We start from the raw sequence: 24061 nt of genomic DNA, 5'->3' as shown, positions 1-24061 counted from the left end.
AAAGGATTGGGGCAGAGGAGAGACAAGGGGAGGAGGGAGAGGCAGATTAGCGCTCACCGCACCATTAATGAGTATCCCAGCATTCCCTTGGGGCTGTGGAGAGGAGACAGTCCATCAATCCACAAGGTTAACGCTGGGTAACGGGAACACACAATGTACAGAATGGAGAGGGGCTTGTGTTCTTATTTCATTATGCTACTGTATTGTTCCTTCCCCTGCATCTGTGCTAAGTACACACACACAAACACACTGACATGTGCGCACACACACACACACACAGATAGATACAGTCTCCTCACAGTGCCTTTAGCATGATGTGCAAATATTACTGGAAGTGACTCAGAGGCCCAGACTGAATGTGTGAGCATAACATAAGCAACGTTTCAAAACCATCCCATAGCTCTTATGAGGCCCGCTTTACAATTGTCATGTGTTCACAAACGCATCACTTCCAAGAAAATATCTCCAGGATGTCTTCCAGGATCTGTGTGTGTGTGTGCGTGTGTGTGTACGCATGCGTGTGTTTGTGTGTACACAGACCCTGATGAAGACAGCTTGGCTGTCGAAATTAAATTAAATTACATTTTTGCATCTGAGCTCCTAGAGTGTGCGGCTCTCTTTTATTTTCACGTTTTCTACTCCGCTAGCCAGCACCTCGTCTTAATAGGTGTGCGTTTCTTTTTCTTCTAGATATGTGTGTACACATGTACCAGTTCAATCCACTTAACCAGATTCGAGGAGGACGAGCCAACAGGATTGATCTGATAGGAGGAAGGCAAACAGTATGTTTACGAGTTCCATGAGGCCTTGTGAAAAGAGTCTGTCCTACTTAGAGGGAACACTCCTCACCCTGTGTGAAGGCAGCCTTGCCAGGAACACAGCAGGGGGCATAAGAGAGAGAGAGACATAGAGAGGGGAGAGAGAAATAGAAAGATCGGGAAAAGGGTGAGAGAAATAGAGAGAGGGAGGAAGAGAAGGGGAAGAGGGAGAGGTAGAGACAGAAACAGAGAGAGAGAAGAGAGAGAAATAATGGGGAGAGAGAAAAAGGGATAGAGTGTGACAGGTGCACTAAAAGCCCAGTGAGTCTGTTCCCAGCAGCATGTAGCCACACAGGAGAGGAGCTTGCTAGCATAACGAGAAAGCAGGCAACAGGAGAGGTTTTATAAAGAGGGAAAAATTAGGATAGAGAGAAGAGGGAGAGGTGTTGGAAGTTGTAAGCAGTTGCAAATGCTGCTATCCTGCCACGTTGCTGGCAGCTCAGCCTACCTAAAGACAAGGTGGCAGGATTTGGGGGGAAAAGGAGGAAGCCAGAATCCACACAGGGCTCCAGAACCCAGCAGGGAGTAATCTAAACTGCTGTCTGCTAGTCCTTGTTCTCACATACCAGCTGGTCTTTATTCAAACTGTCTGCTAGTCCTTGTTGTCACATACCAACTGGTCTTTATTCAAACTGTCTGCTAGTCCTTGTTCTCACATACCAGCTGGTCTTTATTCAAACTGTCTGTTAGTCCTTGTTCTCACATACCAGCTGATCTATATTCAAACTGTCTGCTAGTCCTTATTCTCACATACCAGCTGGTCTTTATTCAAACTCTCACATACCAGCTGGTCTTTATTCAAACTGTCTGTTAGTCCTTGTTCTCACATACCAGCTGGTCTTTATTCAAACTGTCTGCTAGTCCTTGTTCTCACATACCAGCTGGTCTTTATTCAAACTGTCTGCTAGTCCTTGTTCTCACATACCAGCTGGTCTTTATTCAAACTGTCTGCTAGTCCTGGTTCTCCAATACCAGCTGGTCTTTATTCAAACTGTCTGCTAGTCCTGGTTCTCCAATACCAGGTACTCTTAATTCAAACTGTCTGTTAGTCCTGGTTCTCCAATACCAGCTGCACTTCATTCAAACTGTCTGTTCGTCCTGGTTCTCCAATACCAGGTACTCTTAATTCAAACTGTCTGTTAGTCCTGGTTCTCCAATACCAGGTGCTCTTCATTCAAACTGTCTGTTAGTCCTGGTTCTCCAATACCAGGTACTCTTAATTCAAACTGTCTGTTAGTCCTGGTTCTCCAATACCAGCTGCACTTCATTCAAACTGTCTGTTCGTCCTGGTTCTCCAATACCAGGTACTCTTAATTCAAACTGTCTGTTAGTCCTGGTTCTCCAATACCAGGTGCTCTTCATTCAAACTGTCTGTTAGTCCTGGTTCTCCAATACCAGGTGCTCTTCATTCAAACTGTCTGTTAGTTCTGGTTCTCCAATACCAGGTGCTCTTCATTCAAACTGTCTGTTAGTCCTGGTTCTCCAATACCAGGTGCTCTTCATTCAAACTGCTAACTGAACGCACCTTTGGGTGCACACTGGCTGACCTCCAGGACACCTACAACACCAGGTGTCGCAGGAAGGCCAAGAAGATAATCAGGGACCCCGGCCACCTGATTCATGGCCTGTGCTTCCCGTTTCGATCACTCAGACGCAGGCAGTATAGAAGCATCATGACAAAAACTGTAAGACTGGCCTATTGTTTTTACCCCCAGAGCCACCACTAGTCAGCTACCTGCTCCCCCTTGCCCACTTGGACTTCCTACCCACCACCTCCTCAACAGACATTTTTACACTGCCTCCAACTAAAATGGACATTTTATCATGCTGAATAGCTACCACTAGTCAGACACCTGCTCGCCCTGTCCCCCCTTCCTACTCCCCTGGTATTCCTACCCCCCATCCCCTCCTCCCTTGCTGTTCCAACACCGCTTAATATATATTATTACTATCTATTTTTATATGTCACTTTGTCCTGCATTGTTGGTTGGAATTGTCACTGTAATTACATCTGCAACCCTGTACATGTCACTAATAAACTCTCTAATTTAAACACACACACAAGCGTACGTAATGGAAACACACGGTACCAAGTTTTAGGCCTCCCTTACTTGTCTACATTTTGATAGCTTTTTATAGACAGATTTTGATAGATCACCTCTCAAGGTTGGATAAATAAGTGTCTCTCAATAAGGAGTTGATGGAGCTGAAATAGATAGATATTCTCCCACTGGAATCAATGTGTTGATAAAAATGGATCTGATAGAAAACAGTTCCTGTATGCATACTTTATGCCATCAGTGTCAATGGAGGGTGTGAGTTGATCATAGTGTTGACGGCTCTACCAGCTGGAGGTTGTGTGTGTGTGTTTGACCCTCTGTGTGGTGGTGGTGTGAGAGGTCTTGACAGCCTGCTAATGTGTGTGTGTGTGTGTGTGTGTGTACATGTGAGTTATTTTAGTAAAGAACAGAGGGGTAACAAATCAGCTCAAGGCACTGGTAACATCTCCCCAGCTGTAGGTAGGTTTGTTTGTGTGTGAGATTCAGTGCACATACACACACAGCAGCACAGCAGACACGTACGCTACCTCCAGATCCTCAGTTCTGTTCAAATTAAATGTTATTTGTCATATGTGCTTACTTACAAGACCTTAACCAACAATGTAGTTTGAAGAAGAATAAACTGAAGTCAGAGTGAATGTGCGGGGGAACAGGTTAGTCAAGGTAATTGAGGTAACATGTACATTGTAGGTAGAGGTAGAGTAACTATGCATAGAAAATAAACAGTAGCAGCAGTGTAAAAATGGGGGGGGGGGGGGGGGGGGGTCAATGCAAATAGTACCGGTAGCCATTTGGTTAGCTGTTCAGGAGTCTTATGGCTTGGGGGTAGAAGCTGTAAAGACGCCTCTTGGACCTAGACTTTGCGCTCCAGTACTGCTTGCCGTGCAGTAGCAGAGAGAACAGTCTATGACTAGGGTGGCTGGAGTCTTTGACAGTTTTTAGGGCCTTCATCTAACAACACCTGGTATAGAGGTCCTGGATGGCAGGTAGCTTGGCCCCAATGATGTACTGGGCAATACAAACTACCCTCTGTAGTGCCTTGCGGTCGGAGGCCAAGCAGTTGCCATACCAGGCGATGATGCTCTCGATGGTGCAGCTGTAGAACTTTTTGAGGATCTGAGGGCGCATGCCAAATCTTTTCAGTCTCCTGAGGGGGAATAGGTGTTGTCGTGCCCTCTTCACAACTGTCTTGGTGTGTTTGGACCATGTTAGTTTGTTGGTGATGTGGACTCCTGCTCCACTACAGCCCCGTCGATGAGAATGGGAGCGTGCTCGGTCATCCTTTTCCTGTAGTCCACAATCATCTCCTTTGTCTTGATCATGTTGAGGGAGAGGTTGTTATCCTGGCACCACACTGCCAGGTCTCTGACCTCCTCACTATCGGCTGTCTCCTCGTTGTCGGTGATCAGGCCTACTACTGTTGTGTCGTCGGCAAACTTAATGTTGTTGGGAGTCGTGCTTGGCCATGCAGTCATAGGTGAACAGGGAGTACAGGAGGAGACTGAGCACGCACTCGAGGGTCCCCCGTGTTGAGGATCAGCGTGGCAGATGTGTTGTTACCTACCCTTACCACCTGGGGGCGGCCCATCAGGAAGTACAGGACCGAGTTGCAGAGGGGTTAGTGATGAGGTTTGAGGACACTATGGTGTTGAACGCTGAGCTGTAGTCAATGATTAGCATTCTCACGTTTGCTACTCAGTCAAATAAACCTCTAGTAGCTCTCTTTCTCTCCATGTTTTCTATACACAGACATGCACTCACTATATACACAAAATAATATAGGGAGAGAAACCGTGAGAGAGAAGGAAAGTGTGGGATGTGTTAGCTCTTAGTTTACAATAAGTGGAAAAGTAATATGTGTGTAGGGTTGCAAAATTCCAGAATCTTTCCCAAGTGTGCCAGTTTTCCAGAAAACCTGGTTGAAACATTCACAGAATCAGGTAGGATATCCAGAATTCTCCAACCAGGATTTCTGAAAAACCTGAGAATTTTGGGAGAGTTGACTGAATTTTGTAACCCTATAGAGGTGACATTGTTCTTGGAGAAAGCGTAAAAGAGAGACAGGATGGAGAGAGAGAACGAAATAATGAAAGACAGAGGTCTTACATTGTAGAGGATGTCCACCCATCCCTCCATGGTGATGCACTGGAAGACGGTGAGCACGGCAAACAGGATGTTGTCAAAGTTGGTGATGCCGTAGTTGGGGCCGATCCAATACTCTGTACACTCTGTACCATTAGGACACATCCTGGCTGGGGCCTCCGTACCACAGGGGAACGCTGCTGCTCGCTCTCCTGGATGGGGGGAGAAGAGAAAGAAGGGAGAGAGAGGGGAGAGTGGGGGTGGGGAGAGAGAGGGGGAGGGAGGGGGAGTGGTAGGGGGAAGAGAGAGGGGTAGGGAGGGGGAGTGGTAGGGAGAGTGGTAGGGGGAAGAGAGAGGGGGAGGGAGGGGGAGGGGGAGTGGTAGGGGGAAGAGGGAGGGAGTGGTAGAGAGAGAGGGATAGAAAAAGAACAGGGAGAGATGGGGTGAGGGAGGGAGGAGGGGAAGGTAGGGCGGGGTGGGGGGGGACACAGGGGAGAGGGGGAGGGAGAGAGTGAGTTACTGTAATTACAACACATACAGTAAAACAAACACACTGGCAGATTAAGTGAGCTTAAAATATGGTACACACACACACTCACTAACATACACTCAGTGCACACCTGCTGACGAATCACACACACAGCAACGTGCAGCTGGGGAGATGTTACCAGTGCCTTGAGCTGATTTGTTACCCCACTGTTCTTTACTAAAATAACTCACATGTACACACACACACATACATTAGCAGGCTGTCAAGACCTCTCACACCACCACCACACAGAGGGTCAAACACACACACACAACCTCCAGCTGGTAGAGCCGTCAACACTATGATCAACTCACACCCTCCATTGACACTGATGGCATAAAGTATGCATACAGGAACTGTTTTCTATCAGATCTATTTTCACCTCCACATCAACACATTGACTCCAGTGGGAGAATATCTATCCATTTCAGCTCCATCAACTCCTTATTGAGAGACACTTATTTATCCAACCTTGAGAGGTGATCTATAAAAATCTGTCTAAAAGGCTATCAAAATGTAGACTAGGGAGGCCTAAAACTTGGTACTGTGTGTTGTGTTTCCATAACCTACTCTGTCTGGTCTGGTCTGGTCTGGTCTGTCTGTCTGTCTGTCTGTCTGTCTGTCTGTCTGTCTGTCTGTCTGTCTGTCTGTCTGTCTGTCTGTCTGTCTGTCTGTCTGTCTGTCTGTCTGTCTGTCTGTCTGTCTGTCTGTCTGTCTGTCTGTCTGTCTGTCTGTCTGTCTGTCTGTCTGTCTGTCTGTCTGTCTGTCTGTCTGTCTGTCTGTCTGTGTGTCTGTGTGTGTCTGTGTGTGTCTGTGTGTGTGTGTCAGCACTCACCAGTGTCCACAGTGAAGCAGGTGGAGTGGAACTTGCCCATGTAGAACTCCACTCCGATGATGGCAAACATGAGTATGGCGAAGAAGAGCAGCATGCCTATCTGGAGCAGAGGCACCATGGCCTTCATGATAGACTTCAAAACTACCTGAAGACCTGTGGAGAGAGATGGATTGGGAAGGAAGAGAGATGGGGGGTGAAGGGAGAGAAAGGTGCCATATGTTGACCATGTAAGATAAGATATGTCATACTTAATAAGTCAGTTTGTGTTTGTGTGTTTAGAAATGTATGATCTGTATACAAATCTTCCATATTGTATTAATGCTACAGTAATATGATGGTGCACACTAAGTAACCTGTTGTTGATGTCAGTGACTTACTGGGGATGCCAGACACCAGTTTGAGTGGTCTTAGTACTCTCACCGCTCGCAGAGTCCTCAGGTCAAAGTCTGAGCCCACCGTGGCCAGGATCCTGGAGACACATACATGACAACGAGAAGAGAGTCAGGTGGGTGCATTCATAAGAGGCACGTAAAACAGTACACTCAGGGCAAGATATCTTCACCACTTTCTCTCTCTGTCAGTAAGGACAGTAGAGCAGCAGCAGGTCCTTGTGTGTGTGTGTGTGTGTGTGTGTGTGTGGTGTGTAGCTCTCAGTCACAGAGCCACAGCTGGCTGGCTGCATTATAAGCAGAAGCACATGGATGGGGGGGACAACTAAGTGCTGCACTAAAACCTACTGAAAAACATCACACACTGCGAGAGAGAGACAGAAATACAATCGGGTCCAGAATTATTGGCACCATTGACAAAGATGAGCAAAAAAGACTGAACAAAATAAATAATAATACTGAGCTATACTGTATGCCCCCCAAAATTGGGAAATTATATGATCTTATGCTAATACAATTGCTCAGATAAAGAGATTTTGTTCAACAAGTATTACAAAATAAAACATTTAAAAGTTCATTACTGGCACCGGTTGCAAGGATAATGACGCCAAGACTTTTTCTATAATGTTTTATGAGATTGTAGTACACGTTGGGAGGGATCCTAATACAGAATCTTTACAGATCCGTGATATCCTTCGTCTAAGGACTGACCTCTTCAATTCAAACCACAGGTTTTAAATGGGTTTCATGTTGGAAGACTGAGATGGCCTTCTGCTTTCAATGCTAAATCCACCACTGGTGTGCAAGCTTTTTTTCATGTCATCTGACCATAGCAACGGTTCCAATCCAAGTGCCAATGCTGTTTATCAAACAGAACTCCAGGCTGTGTTATGGTCAGATGACATGAAACTAGATTTCTTTGGCCACACACACCACTGTTGAGTTCAGCATTAAAAAAACAGAAGCATATGCAGAAAAGTACATCATACCTATGATAAAATATGGTGGTGGATCTTTGATGTTATGGGGCTATTTTGCTTCCACTGGTCCTGGAGCACTTGTTAAGGTCCACAGCATCATGAACTTTAACAAGTACCTAGGACATTTTCGCCAAATACCTTTTTTTGCCTCTACCAGGAGGCTGACACTAGGCCGCAGGTGGATCTTCAAGCAAGACAGTAACCCCAAGCACTAACCAAAATCCACAAAGAAATTGTTAATTCACCACAAAAATAAACATTTTGCAGTGGCCATCTCAGTCTCTGGACTAGAACAGCAATTACTATAAGTGGTTTAAATTGATGGGGGCAGTCCATAAGAGCAGACGAAGGATATCAAGGATCTGGTAAGCTTCTGTATGGCGGAATGGTCTAAGATCCTTCCCAATGTCTTCTCCAATCTCATGAAACAAAAGGCTCAGTGTCGTTATCCTCGCAAGGTGAGGTTGCAAGACTATTGGTCACAGGGGTGGCAATAATGTTTTTGATTATTTTTAATTACAAAATATTTTTCTCAAAGCAATTGCATTAGTATAAAATAATATTTCAAATTTTTAGCATACAATATATAGTATTTTTTGCTCATCTTTACCAAGGATGCCAATAATAGAGGTCGACCAATTATGATTTTTCAACGCCGATACCGATTATTGGAGGACCAAAAAAAGCCGATGCCGATTAATCGGACAATTTAAAAAAATATATTGTAATATGGACAATTACAACAATACTGAATGAACACTTATTTTAACTTAATATAATACATCAATAAAATCAATTTAGCCTCAAATAAATAATGAAACATGTTGAATTTGGTTTAAATAAAGCAAAAACAAAGTGTTGGAGAAGAAAGTAAAAGTGCAATATGTGCCATTTAAGAAAGCTAATGTTTAAGTTCCTTGCTCAGAACATGAGAACATATGAAAGCTGGTGGTTCCTTTTAACATGAGTCTTCAATATTCCCAGGTAAGAAGTTTTAGGATGTAGTTATTATAGGAATTATAGGACTATTTCTTTCTATACCATTTGTATTTCACATACCTTTGGATGTTCTTATAAGCACTTTAGTATTGCCAGTGTAACAGTATAGCTTCCATCCCTCTCCTCGCCCCTACCTGGGCTCGAACCAGGAACACATCGACAACAGTCACCCTCGAAGCAGCGTTACCCATGCAGAGCAAGGGTAATAACTACTCCAAGTCTCAGAGCAAGTGACGTTTGAAACGCTATTAGCGCGCACCCCGGTAACTAGCTAGCCATTTCACATTGGTTACACCAGCCTAATCTCGGGAGTTGATGGGCTTGAAATCATAAACAGTGCAATGCTTGAAGCACAGCAAAGAGCTGCTGGCAAAACACATGAAAGTGCTGTTTGAATGAATGCTTACGAGCCTGCTGGTGCCTACCATCGCTCAGTCAGACTGCTCTATCAAATCATAGACTTAGTTATAACATAATAACACACAGAAATACGAGCCTTAGGCCATTAATATGGTCGAATCTGGAAACTATCATCTCGAAAACAAGACATTTATTCTTTCAGTGAAATACGGAACCGTTACGTATTTTATCTAATGGGTGGCATCCATAAGTCTAAATATTCCTGTTACATTGCATAATCTTCAATGTTATGTCATAATTACGTAAAATTCTGGCAAATTAGGCGGCCCAAACTGTTGCATATACCCTGACTCTGCGTGCAATGAACGCAAGAGAAGTGACACAATTTCAACTGGTTAATATTGCCTGCTAACCTGGATTTCTTTTAGCTAAATATGCAGGTTTAAAAATATATACTTCTGTGTATTGATTTTAAGAAAATAATTTATGTTTATGTACACATTGGCGCAAGGACAGTGGAGCAAGGACAGTCCTTTTCGCGAATACGCACCACATATGCAACGCAGGACACGCTAGATAAACTAGTAATATCACCAACCATGTGTAGTTAACTAGTGATTATGATTGATTGATTGTTTTTTATAAGATAAGTTTAATGCTAGCTAGCAACTTACCTTGGCTTACTGCATTCGCGTAACAGGCAGGCTCCTTGTGGAGTGCAATGAGAGGCAGGTGGTTAGAGCGTTGGACTAGTTAACTGTAATGTTGCAAGATTGACTCCCTGAGCTGACAAGGTAAAAATCTGTTGTTCTGCCTCTGAACAAGGCAGTTAACCTACTGTTCCTAGGCTGTCATTGAAAATAAGAATGTGTTCTTTAACTGACTTGCCTAAATAAAGATTAAATAAAGGTGTAAAAAAAAAAATCGGACAAATCGGTTTCCAAAAATACCAATTTTAATCTAATCTAATAATCTAATTTACATAAGTATTCACACCTCTTTGCTGCAACAGTCCAAATTGAGATCAGGTGCATCCAATTTCCTTTGATCATCCTTGAGAAGTTACTGCAACTTGATTGGAGTCCATCTGTGGCCAATTCAATTGTTTGGACATTTTCCACAGTTGGCAGTGCATGTCAGAGCAGAAACTATACTATACAGTCCAAGGAAATGTCTGTAGATCTCAGATAAAGAATTGTGATGAGGCATATATCTGGAGAAGAGAATAAAACTATTTCTAGGTTGTTGAAAGTTTCCAAAAGCACAATGGTCTCCATCGTTGGGAAATTAAAAAAATATGGAGCTCTGTGGTCAACTCCTTTGACGTCATAGTTTGGTTTTTGCTCTGACATGCACTGTCACCTGTGGGACCTTATATAGACAGGTGTGTGCCTTTCCAAATCATGTCCAATCAATTGAATTTACCGTAAGTGAACTTCAATCAAGTTGTAGAAACAATTCAAAGATGATCAATGGAAACATGATGCATCTGAGCTCAATTTCGAGTCTCATTGCAAAGGGTCTGAATACTTATGTAAATAAGGTTGCTGTTTTTTAATTTGTACAAATTTGCAAAAAAATCTAAACCTGTTGGAAAAAGTCAAGGGGTCTGAATACTTTCCGAATGCACTGTAAATGCAGAATTTCCAGACCCACATACAATATGTACACTATGAACCCTTTGTCTGTATATTCTGTTTATCGTCTGTATTTTCTGTTTATTGTGGCAGCACCATTTCAGAGTCAAAATCCTGTACATGCAAACGTATATGGCGAATAAAGCTGATTCTGACACGTGATTATCCTGAGTTTAGCTGGTTTATCATATGTCAGTTTACAATTATTATTTGGGATTGGTTATGTACTGGATAAACTGTAGCACGCAGCAGATTATCCCTTAATTCAAAATCCCCATGTGCTGTTTGTGTGTGTGTGTGTGTGAGTCCTAAATATTCGATCCTGCGTCTAATTAGGGGACTCGGTTTACGGTGTTTTCTAGAACTGACTCTGCTATTCGTTTTACAGACGAACGTTGCTGGCACGTTAGCTAGCTAACTTTAGCAAGTAGATTCTACAAGGTTTAGTATACCTATTAGGTTTTATTTCCCAATTCATTTGGTTATCATGCTGCTGGGTTTCCAAACAGACGCCTCTGCAATGCATTACAAGCAGAATGCTCGTAATAGCCAATCACAACACTGGACTGACCAAGGGCATGAATTTGTTAGTTCTTCCATCACTCCAGTGACCAATCTAAGGTTTCTAGACACGCACCCATCGTTAACTTTGCCCCCCACCAGCCTGAAATCCAAACCCAAAGTTTCCCAGACATGAGAGAGAACAATTGGAGAAATTGAGAGCGAAAACTTGACATTGACAAGTGACTATTGCTGGTGGACGATTCAAGCGTTTCTTTGCTTACAGTTCTAACTATATGTACTGTGGAATATTTTGGGGGGTGTTGATCTGTGCAAATGATGTTTTGCTGCTTAAAGTCACACTTGCAAGCTCTAAAGTTTAAATTCCACTCTTGACTGGCCTGTGCACTCGCGGGACCCATCCTCTGCTTGCTCAACCACATTGTTTCGCACATTACTAACTCGTCATCTTAAAGTATGACTCAGAAATACAAAACAGGCTTAATTAGCTACCTCGCAATGCCACACTTATGAGCCCCGAAATACAGAACGAGTTGCCAGCATCATTGTTACTGTGGAGGATAAAAGATGAAGTTCATTCTGCTCCTTCCACATATTTTGCCATAATAGCAGATTAATAAAAAGATCAATCTAAACGAGAATTATTTTTGATTTATTTCAGGTTTATGTAACCAGGTAGGCCAGTTGAGAACAAGTTCTCATTTACAACTGCGACCTGGCCAAGATAAAGCAAAGCAGTGCGACACAAACAACAACACAGAGTTACACATGGAATAAACAAACATACAGTCAATAACACAATAGAAAAAGTCTATATACAGTGTGTGCAAATGAGGTAGGATAAGGGAGGTAAGGCAATAAATAGGCCATAGTGGAGAAAAAATTACAATATAGCAATTAAACACTGGAGTGATAGATGTGCAGGAGATGAATGTACAAGTAGAGATACTGGGGTGCAAAGGAGCAAAATAAATAAATAAATAAATAACAGTATGGGGATGAGGTAGTTGGATGGGCTATTTACAGATGGGCTATGTACAGGTGCAGTGATCAGTGAGCTGCTCTGACAGCTTGTGCTTAAAGTTAATGAGGGAGATATGAGTCTCCAGCTTCAGTGATTTTTGCAGTCCGTTCCAGTCATTGGCAGCAGAGAACTGGAAGGAAAGGCGGCAAAAGGAGGAATTGGCTTTGGGGGTGACTAGTGAAATATATCTGCTGGAGAGCGTGCTACGGGTGGGTGCTGCTATGGTGACCAGTGAGCTGAGATAAGGCGAGGCTTTACCGAGCAAAGACTTATAGATGACCTGGAGCCAGTGGGTTCTGCGACGAGTATGAAGTGAGTGGCAGCCAGAGAGAGCATACAGGTCGCAGTGGTGGGTAGTATATGGGGCTTTGGTGACAAAACAGATGGCACTGTGATAGACTGCATCCAATTTGCTGAGTAGAGTGTTGGAGGCTATTTTGTAAACGACATTGCCGAAGTCAAGGATTGGTAGGTTAGTCAGTTTTACGAGGGTATGTTGCGAAATAGGAAGCCGATTCTAGATTTAATTTTGGATTGGAGATGCTTAATGTGAGTCTGGAAGGAGAGTTTACAGTCTAACCACCTAGGTATTTGTAGTTGTCCACATATTTTAAGTCAGAACCGTCCAGAGTAGTGATACTGGACGGGCGGGCAGGTGTGGGCAGCGATCGGTTGAAGAGCATGCATTTAGTTTTACTTGTATTTATGAGCTTTTGGAGGCCACGGAAGGAGAGTTGTATGGCATTGAAGCTCGTCTGGAGGTTGGTTAACACAGTGTCCAAAGAAGGGCCAGAAGTATACAGAATGGTGTCGTCTGCGTAGAGGTGGATCAGAGAATCACCAGCAGCAAGAGCGACATCATTGATGTATACAGAGAAGAGAGTCGGCCCAAGAATTGAATCCTATGGCACCCCCATAGAGACTGCCAGAGGTCCGGACAACAGGCCCTCCGATTTGACATACTGAACTCTGTCTGATAAGTAGCTGGTGAACCATGCGTGGCAGTCATTTGAGAAACCAAGGCTGTTGAGTCTGCTGATAAGAATTTGGTGATTGACAGAGTCGAAAGCCTTGGCCAGGCCGATGAATACAGCTGCACAGTATTGTCTCTTATCGATGGCGGTTATGATATCGTTTAGGACCTTGAGCGTGGCTGAGGTGCACCCATGACCAGCTCGGAAACCAGATTGCATAGCAGAGAAGGTACGGTGGGATTCGAAATTGTCGGTAATCTGTTTTTTAACTTGGCTTTCGAAGACCTTAGAAAGGCAGGGTAGGATAGATATAGGTCTGTAGCAGTTTGGGTCTAGAGTGTCACCCCCTTTGAAGAGGGGGATGACCGCGGCAGCTTTCCAATCTTTTGGAATCTCAGACTATACGAAAGAGAGGTTGAACAGGCTAGTAAAAGGGGTTGCAACAATTTCGGCAGATAATTTTAGATAGAGAAGGTCCAGATTGTCTTGCCCAGCTGATTTGTAGGGGTCCAGATTTTGCAGCTATTTCAGAACATCAGCTATCTGGATTTGGGCGAATGAGAAAGGGGGAGGTTTGGGCAAGTTGCTGTGGGGGGTGCAGAGCTGTTGACCAGGGTAGGGGTGGCCAGGTGGAAAACATGGCCAGCCGTAGAAAAATGCTAATCGAAATTCCCAATTATCGTAGATTTATCTGTGGTGAGTGCTTCCTAGCCTCAGTGCAGTGGGCAGCTGGGAGGAGGTGCTTTTATTCTCCATGGACTTTACGGTGTCCCAGAACTTTTTGGACTTTGTGCTACAGGATGCAAATTTCTGTTTTAAAAAGCTATCCTTTGCTTTCCTAACTGCCTGTGTGTATTGATCCTAACTTCCCTGAATCCAGTACGCCACAGGATGTTTTTGTGCTGAAAGGCCTGCTCGCTGAAGTGTTTTAGGGAGCGTTTGACAATGATGAGAGGTGGTCGTTTGACCGAAGACACATTACAGACACAGGCAATGAGGCAGTGATCGCTGAGATCCTGGTTGAAGACAGCAGAGGTGTATTTGGAGGGCAGGTTGGTTAGGATGATATCTATGAGGGTGCCTGTGTTTACGGATTTGGGGTTGTACCTGGTAGGTTCATTGATAATTTGCGTGAGATTGAGGCAATCAAGCTTAGATTGTAGGATGGCCAGGGTGTTAAGCATGTCCCAGTTTAGGTCACCTAACAGCACGAGCTCTGAAGATAGATGGGGGAAATCAATTCAGGGTGTCCAGGGCATAGCTGGAGGCAGACGGTGGTCTATAGCAAGTGGCAACGGTGAGAGACTTGTTTCTGGAAAGGTGGATTTTTAAAAGTAGAAGCTCAAATTGTTTGGGCACAGACCTGGATAGTAAGACAGAACTCTGCAGGCTATCTCTGCAGTAGATTGCAACTCCGCCCCCTTTGGCAGTTCTATTTTGTTGGAAAATGTTATAGTTCGGGATTGGAAATTTCAGGGTTTTTGGAGGTATTCCTAAGCCAGGATTCAGACACGGCTAGGACATCCGGGTTGTCAGAGTGTGCTAAAGTAGTGAATAAAACAAACTTAGGGAGGAGGCGTCTAATGTTAACATGCATGAAACAAAGACTTTTACGGTTACAGAAGTTAACAAATGAGAGCACCTTGTCACGTTGGCCTGGGGGTAGGTTTATGTCAGTCATAAATACCTCTTCCCCCCTTTTTCCTCACTCTACCCAACTGATGTTACATTTGCAAACCCCTTTGGTTAAAATAGAGATTCTGGAACATCAGAAGGTGGGGGGAAATGAACTATATTCTGGTAATCCGACCAATTGAACATATGCGGTAGTACTTAATGAATATGATGTCAGTTCGGTTGTCATCTGAGACATTCTCATCAATGATAAGATGACAAACTCTACAGTGGAAAGTCTACACATCAGAGTTATCGGATTCACATGGAATTGTTGTTCAATTTAAATGTTTGAATATGAAATTATTCGTGATGGGATGAAATGTGATTTTAGCTTCTAAAATGTGAGATTTGGGTTTTCATAAGGGTAGGGATATGCTCAACCAGTGGCCTGCCCCTGTGAAGGGACATGGGCTATAAAACTTTTCAAGCACGCCCTCCTCTCCCTTCCTATATAAAGCCTTGACGACAATGTAACCTCCTGTTCCGAGGATGTGAGGACGATGGTCCGATGTCAGAATGGTTCAGATAATAACTACAGAACGAAGCCAACATCAGCGTGAGCTTTGGTTGCGAATGGTATGAACTTTGAACTCTTATTCACTACAGAAGTGATACCTCCTAGCCGTTGAGTTAGCAACAGCAGCTGCAAACGAAGGTCAGGAAGGAACAGACAGAGTATCCCGTCTACCACACAACGACGTTACTACAACGTATCCAATTACCAGCAGAGACATTCTTCAAAGGATTCGGTTGGGCAACACGGCCTTCCATCTACCTCCAACCTACCGAAGCGCAGCTCAGAGTAAATAGTTATTGCATTTTCCTTTTCCAAATGGGCGGTAATTTAGAATGCATAAGATACTGGTGTACGATAGCACAGCTTCGCCCTTTGTTCCTCAGTCATCCCGCTCCTTCACTCAAACCCAGCCCTTTTCTTTTGTGTAACAAGCTGTCATATCTGTTCCGCCCGCTAGGGACGTTTTCCTTTATGACGTAATTTGTAATGAAGTTATGATTAATTATGTGTACGTGTAATTCTGTGTGATTAATTAGGTATTTAGTAAATAAATAATTAAACCCAATTATGTATTCCTGATTCTACTTGTTAGCCAGGGTTCGTGAAGAATTTACAACTTTCAGATGAGACTGAATTAAGGTGACGATTAATATTGACTGCTATTGATGTAAAATATCACTTGGTCTTTAAGAGTTTATTCGGAAAATAACAGCTCTATAAATATTATTTCGTGGTGCCCTGACTCTCTAGTTAATTACATTTACATGATTAGCTTAATCAGGTAATATTAATTACGGATAACATTTTTTATAGAATAGCATGTCATATCACTTAATCCGGCATAGCCAAAGACACGACAACCTGGGGAATGGGAGTGGAGCTAGGAACTGCAGGGCCTGGATTAACCTCTACATCACCAGAGGAACAGAGGAGGAGTAGGACAAGGCTACGGCTAAAGGCTATAAGAACTGGTTGTCTGGTACGTTTGCAACAGAGAGTAAAAGGAGCAGGTTTCTGGGCACGGTAGAATAGATTCAAGGCATAATGTACAGACAAAGGTATGGTTGGATGTGAGTACAGTGGAGGTAAACCTATGTATTGAGTGAAGATAAGAGAGATATTGTCTCTAGAAACATAATTTAAACCAGGTGAGGTCACCGCATGTGTGGGAGTTGGAACTAAAGGGTTAGCTAAGGCGTATTGAGCAGGGCTTAGAGGCTCTACAGTGAAATAAGGAAATAATCACTAACCAAAACAGCAATGGACAAGGCATGCTGACATTAGGGAGAGGCATGCGTAGCCGAGTGATCATAGGAGTCCAGTGAGCTAGGCGGGCTGGAGACATGGCGATTCAGTCAGCTAGCGGGCCGGGGCTGGCAAGCTAGCAGAAGGGCCTTAGAGGGACTTCACGACGGAAGAAGTCTGTTGTAGCCCCCTCGTGTGGTTACGTCGGCAGACCAGTCGTGATGGATCGGCGGGGCTCCGTATCGGCAGTAAAAGGGGTCCAGGCCAATTGGCAAAATAGGTATTGTAGCCCAAGGAGTGGCTGATGGACCTCTTCAGCTAGCAGGGAGATGGGCCTAGCATAATCTAGCTCCAGGATAATTGGTACTTGCTCTGGGCCAGAGAAGTTTGCCAGGAGTGGCCACTCGGATAGCAGCTAGCTAGCTGCGATGATCCAGGTGAAAAGGTTCAGAGCTGGCGGTAGGAATCCAGAGATATGGAGAAAAATAAGTCTGATATGCTCTGGTTTGAATTGCGCTGTGCAGACTGGCAAGAGTTGTCTGGGCTAAAGGTTAGCTGATGACTGCTAGCTGACACCTAGCTAGTAGCTAGTTAGCTGGCTAGCTTCTGTTGGGGGTTCCGGTTCTAAAGTAAAGAAAATAGCAAATCCATACCACATTGGGTGAGGCGGATTGCAGGAGAGTATGTTGAAGTTTAGGTTAAGAAAAATATATTTTTTAATATATGCGAAGAAAAAAATATATATACATGGGACACGACAAGATGAAGACAAAGTCTGACTGCTATACCATCTTGGACTTGATTAAAGAAAGAGCTGTTGGGTTTATGGAAACTGCTGACTTGTCTGCACAAGGAATTTCTCAGAAAATACTTGAAGTGTTGTAACCCCTGGAGTTGGATCCCACTCTGTGTGAGGGTTTTTGTTTCGATGGCGCTTCAGTCATATCGGGGAACAGAGGAGGGGTAGAAGTCCTGCTAAAGCAAACATTTAAGCAAGCGGTACATGTGCATTGCAACTCCCACCATCTGAATTTGGTTCTGTGCCCTGCGACAAAAAGTGTCGGGACATGTCAGTACTTTTTTTGACACAGTAAACTAGTTACACACATTTATGAGTGGATCCCACAGACATGCTGGATTCATAGAAGTACAGAAAGAGTTGCATCCCGATAGACCATGTATCGAGCTACAAAGATCCACAGATGTACGTTGGAGTTCAAAATCAGGTTCTGTTAGAAAAGTGATGTTACTGCTAGATGTCATTTTAGAGGTTCTTGCAGAGTTTCCAGAGGCTTGTGGACAAACCAAATTAGAAGCCGATGCCCTCTTACAACAAATACAGAAAAATACGTTTTTATTCCTGTTAGTCACGTTTAGTCAATTGTTTGACACTAGTGATTTTGCTATGAAGGGATTACAAAGCTCTACATTGTCTGTGACGGACTGTATTGGTTTAATTGAAATCCTCAAAAGCAGCTTTTCTACATTCAGAGATAACTCAGGCGGAGACTTTGATAAAGTTCTCAAGCGAACTGAAGAGATGATGATTAAGCATGATATTAGTAATTGGGATGTGAGTGCATCACGGCAGCAAAAAATGCCTGTAAAATTGGCAGTGTAGTCACAACTTCCTTACGGAAAACATCCAGCATCAAGAGTGACAGTGACCTGAGGCAACTTTGGAACAATATTCTAGACAGACAGATTACTGAGTTGAACTCAAGATTTCAAGAAGACACATGCAAGATCATGCAAGCCGCTGCCTCCTTTTCCAAAGAATCCCAAACCTGCGGGCTTAAAGAGCAGCCGAAGACCACATGCGACCTTTATACAATATCAATTGAGGATGCTGAATTCACTGTTTTTATTCAGCAGTTGAGTCGCAAAATTAACATGGGAAAGAGTGAGTTTTCCTCCATAATGAGTGTACTTGACAGCTGCCCTGATGATATTTTCCCTAATATAAACTCTCTGTTAAGGATCATTGTCACACTTCAATGACATCATGCAGTTTAGAGAGACTTTTCTCAACAACAACTAGGATAAAATAAATCGTCTTCGCACATCAATGACAAGGGCCCGGCTGAACCTCTTCAGTTTGCTGTCTTTTGAGCGTGAACTGACAGATACATTGGATTATGATGAAATCATCACCATATTCAACTCAAAGCCTCGACGTCTGTGCCTTATGATGTAAGTCACGCCTTTTGTATGGTACGTCTACGAAAGGAAAGTTACCATTTTATAGTAATAATGCCCACCGTGGTATAAATTGAATCATCAAATATAAGCTTGCTTGCCCATCGAGATTAAAGTGAGTCTGAAGAGAAGTTTTATATTGCTGGGAAGTTGGCAACTGGTCTAAAGTTACTGCCTTTTTAATGTTAATGTGCTGGGATAGGTAATTATTTGTATACAGTTGAAGTCGGAAGTTTACATACACCTTAGCAATTCCTGTCATTTAATCCTAGTAAAAACTCCTTGTTTAAGGTCAGTTAGGATCACCACTTTATTTTAGGAATGTGAAATGTCAGAATAATAGTAGAGAGAAAGATTTATTTAAGCTTTTATTTCTTTCATCATATTCCCAGTGGGTCAGAAGTTTACATACACTTAATTAGTATTTGGTAGCATTGCCTTTATATTGTTTAACTTGGGTCAAACATTTCGGTTAGCCTTCCACAAGCTTCCCACAATAAGTTGGGTGAATTTTGGCCCATTCCTCCTGACAGAGCTGGTGTAACTGAGTCAGGTTTGAAAGCCTCCTTGCTCACACATGCTTTTTCAGTTCTGCCCACAATCTTTCTATAGGATTGAGGTCAGGGCTTTGTGATGGCCACTCCAATACCTTCACTTTGTTGTCCTTAAGCCATTTTGCCACAACTTTGGAAGTATGCTTGGGGTCATTGTACATTTGGAAGACCCATTTGCAACCAAGATTTAACTTCCTGACTGATGTCTTGAGATGTTGCTTCAATATATCCACATCATTTTTCTTCCACATAATGCCATCTATTTTGTGAAGCGCACCAGTCCCTCCTACAGCAAAGCACCCCCACAACATGATGCTGCCACCCCCGTGTTTCATGGTTGGGATGGTGTTCTTCGGCTTGCAAGCCACCCCCTTTTTCCTCCAATTATAACAATGGGAATTATGGATAAAAAGTTATATTTCTGTTTGATCAGACTAGTGGACATTTCTCCAAAAAGTACGATCTTTGTCCCCATGTGCAGCTGCAAACTGTAGTCTGGCTTTTTTAAGGTGGTTTTGGAGCGTTGGCTTCTTCCTTGCTGAGCGGCCTTTCAGGTTCTGTCGATATAGGACTCGTTTTACTGTTGATATAGATACTTTTGTACCTGTTTCCTCCAGCATCTTCACAAGGTCCTTTGCTGTTGTTCTGGGATTGATGGTCCCATGGTGTTTATACTTGCGTACTATTGTTTGTACAGATGAACGTGGTACCTTCAGGCATTTGGAAATTGCTCCTAAGGATGAACCAGACTTGTGGAGGTCTACAATTTATTTCTGAGGTCTTGGCTGATTTCCTTTGATTTTCCCATGATGTCAAGCAATGAGGTACTGAGTTTGAAGGTAGGCATTAAAATACATTCACAGGTACACCTCCAATTGACTCAAATGGTGTCAATTAGCTTATCAGAAGCTTCTAAAACCATGACATAATTTTCTGGAATTTTCCAAGCTGTTTAAAGGCACAGTCAACTTAGTGTATGTAAACTTCTGACCCACTGGAATTGTGATACAGTGAATTATAAGTGAAATATTCTGTCTGTAAATAATTTTTGAAAAATTACTTGTCATTCACAAAGTAGATTTCTTAACCGACTTGCCAAAACGATAGTTTGTTAACAAGAAATTTGTGGAGCGGTTGAAAAACTAGTTTTAATGACTCCAACCTAAGTGTATGTAAACTTCCAACTTCAACTGTATGTAATGAGGTTGCTCCAAGTACTATGCACTAGTATGAAACGATTGTATTACGAAATAATATACAGTGCACATCGCAAATTAAATAAATAAGTAGAAAAAATGGCAATCCAAATTTTTCTAGGCCTACCCCAAAAAAAATATTCTGGCTATACTCCAGGCTATACGTGCCGTATTTGTGAGTGCAGTCATTTCGGAGTCTTGATTATTTATTCTTTATTTTACCAGGTAAGTTGACTGAGAACACGTTCTCATTTGCAGCAACGACCTGGGGAATAGTTACAGGGGAGAGGAGGGGGATGAATGAGCCAATTGTAAACTGGGGATTATTAGGTGACCGTGATGGTTTGAGGGCCAGATTGGGAATTTAGCCAGGACACCCGGGTTAACACCCCTACTCTTATGATAAGTGCCATGCGCTCTTTAATGACCTCCGAGAGTCAGGACACCCGTTTAACGTCCCATCCGAAGGACGGCACCGTTGCTGGCACGTTAGCTAGCTAACTTTAGCAAGTAGATTCTACAAGGTTTAGTATACCTATTAGGTTTTATTTCCCAATTCATTTGGTTATCATGCTGCTGGGTTTCCAAACAGACGCCTCTGCAATGCATTACAAGCAGAATGCTCGTAATAGCCAATCACAACACTGGACTGACCAAGGGCATGAATTTGTTAGTTCTTCCATCACTCCAGTGACCAATCTAAGGTTTCTAGACACGCACCCATCGTTAACTTTGCCCCCCACCAGCCTGAAATCCAAACCCAAAGTTTCCCAGACATGAGAGAGAACAATTGGAGAAATTGAGAGCGAAAACTTGACATTGACAAGTGACTATTGCTGGTGGACGATTCAAGCGTTTCTTTGCTTACAGTTCTAACTATATGTACTGTGGAATATTTTGGGGGGTGTTGATCTGTGCAAATGATGTTTTGCTGCTTAAAGTCACACTTGCAAGCTCTAAAGTTTAAATTCCACTCTTGACTGGCCTGTGCACTCGCGGGACCCATCCTCTGCTTGCTCAACCACATTGTTTCGCACATTACTAACTCGTCATCTTAAAGTATGACTCAGAAATACAAAACAGGCTTAATTAGCTACCTCGCAATGCCACACTTATGAGCCCCGAAATACAGAACGAGTTGCCAGCATCATTGTTACTGTGGAGGATAAAAGATGAAGTTCATTCTGCTCCTTCCACATATTTTGCCATAATAGCAGATTAATAAAAAGATCAATCTAAACGAGAATTATTTTTGATTTATTTCAGGTTTATGTAACCAGGTAGGCCAGTTGAGAACAAGTTCTCATTTACAACTGCGACCTGGCCAAGATAAAGCAAAGCAGTGCGACACAAACAACAACACAGAGTTACACATGGAATAAACAAACATACAGTCAATAACACAATAGAAAAAGTCTATATACAGTGTGTGCAAATGAGGTAGGATAAGGGAGGTAAGGCAATAAATAGGCCATAGTGGAGAAAAAATTACAATATAGCAATTAAACACTGGAGTGATAGATGTGCAGGAGATGAATGTACAAGTAGAGATACTGGGGTGCAAAGGAGCAAAATAAATAAATAAATAAATAACAGTATGGGGATGAGGTAGTTGGATGGGCTATTTACAGATGGGCTATGTACAGGTGCAGTGATCAGTGAGCTGCTCTGACAGCTTGTGCTTAAAGTTAATGAGGGAGATATGAGTCTCCAGCTTCAGTGATTTTTGCAGTCCGTTCCAGTCATTGGCAGCAGAGAACTGGAAGGAAAGGCGGCAAAAGGAGGAATTGGCTTTGGGGGTGACTAGTGAAATATATCTGCTGGAGAGCGTGCTACGGGTGGGTGCTGCTATGGTGACCAGTGAGCTGAGATAAGGCGAGGCTTTACCGAGCAAAGACTTATAGATGACCTGGAGCCAGTGGGTTCTGCGACGAGTATGAAGTGAGTGGCAGCCAGAGAGAGCATACAGGTCGCAGTGGTGGGTAGTATATGGGGCTTTGGTGACAAAACAGATGGCACTGTGATAGACTGCATCCAATTTGCTGAGTAGAGTGTTGGAGGCTATTTTGTAAACGACATTGCCGAAGTCAAGGATTGGTAGGTTAGTCAGTTTTACGAGGGTATGTTGCGAAATAGGAAGCCGATTCTAGATTTAATTTTGGATTGGAGATGCTTAATGTGAGTCTGGAAGGAGAGTTTACAGTCTAACCACCTAGGTATTTGTAGTTGTCCACATATTTTAAGTCAGAACCGTCCAGAGTAGTGATACTGGACGGGCGGGCAGGTGTGGGCAGCGATCGGTTGAAGAGCATGCATTTAGTTTTACTTGTATTTATGAGCTTTTGGAGGCCACGGAAGGAGAGTTGTATGGCATTGAAGCTCGTCTGGAGGTTGGTTAACACAGTGTCCAAAGAAGGGCCAGAAGTATACAGAATGGTGTCGTCTGCGTAGAGGTGGATCAGAGAATCACCAGCAGCAAGAGCGACATCATTGATGTATACAGAGAAGAGAGTCGGCCCAAGAATTGAATCCTATGGCACCCCCATAGAGACTGCCAGAGGTCCGGACAACAGGCCCTCCGATTTGACATACTGAACTCTGTCTGATAAGTAGCTGGTGAACCATGCGTGGCAGTCATTTGAGAAACCAAGGCTGTTGAGTCTGCTGATAAGAATTTGGTGATTGACAGAGTCGAAAGCCTTGGCCAGGCCGATGAATACAGCTGCACAGTATTGTCTCTTATCGATGGCGGTTATGATATCGTTTAGGACCTTGAGCGTGGCTGAGGTGCACCCATGACCAGCTCGGAAACCAGATTGCATAGCAGAGAAGGTACGGTGGGATTCGAAATTGTCGGTAATCTGTTTTTTAACTTGGCTTTCGAAGACCTTAGAAAGGCAGGGTAGGATAGATATAGGTCTGTAGCAGTTTGGGTCTAGAGTGTCACCCCCTTTGAAGAGGGGGATGACCGCGGCAGCTTTCCAATCTTTTGGAATCTCAGACTATACGAAAGAGAGGTTGAACAGGCTAGTAAAAGGGGTTGCAACAATTTCGGCAGATAATTTTAGATAGAGAAGGTCCAGATTGTCTTGCCCAGCTGATTTGTAGGGGTCCAGATTTTGCAGCTATTTCAGAACATCAGCTATCTGGATTTGGGCGAATGAGAAAGGGGGAGGTTTGGGCAAGTTGCTGTGGGGGGTGCAGAGCTGTTGACCAGGGTAGGGGTGGCCAGGTGGAAAACATGGCCAGCCGTAGAAAAATGCTAATCGAAATTCCCAATTATCGTAGATTTATCTGTGGTGAGTGCTTCCTAGCCTCAGTGCAGTGGGCAGCTGGGAGGAGGTGCTTTTATTCTCCATGGACTTTACGGTGTCCCAGAACTTTTTGGACTTTGTGCTACAGGATGCAAATTTCTGTTTTAAAAAGCTATCCTTTGCTTTCCTAACTGCCTGTGTGTATTGATC

General features: G+C 43.4%; 1 protein-coding gene across 1 annotated transcript in view; it reads right to left on the bottom strand.

The window, feature by feature from the left end:
* Positions 1-6477, bottom strand: part of cacna1b (neuronal-type voltage-gated calcium channel subunit Cav2.2) — a gene marked incomplete at both ends in the record, with an annotated part of 120100 nt that extends 113623 nt beyond the window's left edge. The window contains 2 exon segments of the mRNA NM_001124629.1: positions 4985-5178; positions 6334-6477. Coding sequence (NP_001118101.1) covers positions 4985-5178; positions 6334-6477 — 338 coding nt within the window.
* Positions 6478-24061: the final 17584 nt, after the last annotated feature.

Source organism: Oncorhynchus mykiss, chromosome 5 (genome assembly GCF_013265735.2).
Source record: "Oncorhynchus mykiss isolate Arlee chromosome 5, USDA_OmykA_1.1, whole genome shotgun sequence".
Lineage (NCBI taxonomy): Eukaryota > Metazoa > Chordata > Actinopteri > Salmoniformes > Salmonidae > Oncorhynchus > Oncorhynchus mykiss.
This window is presented reverse-complemented; position numbering and strand designations above follow the sequence as displayed.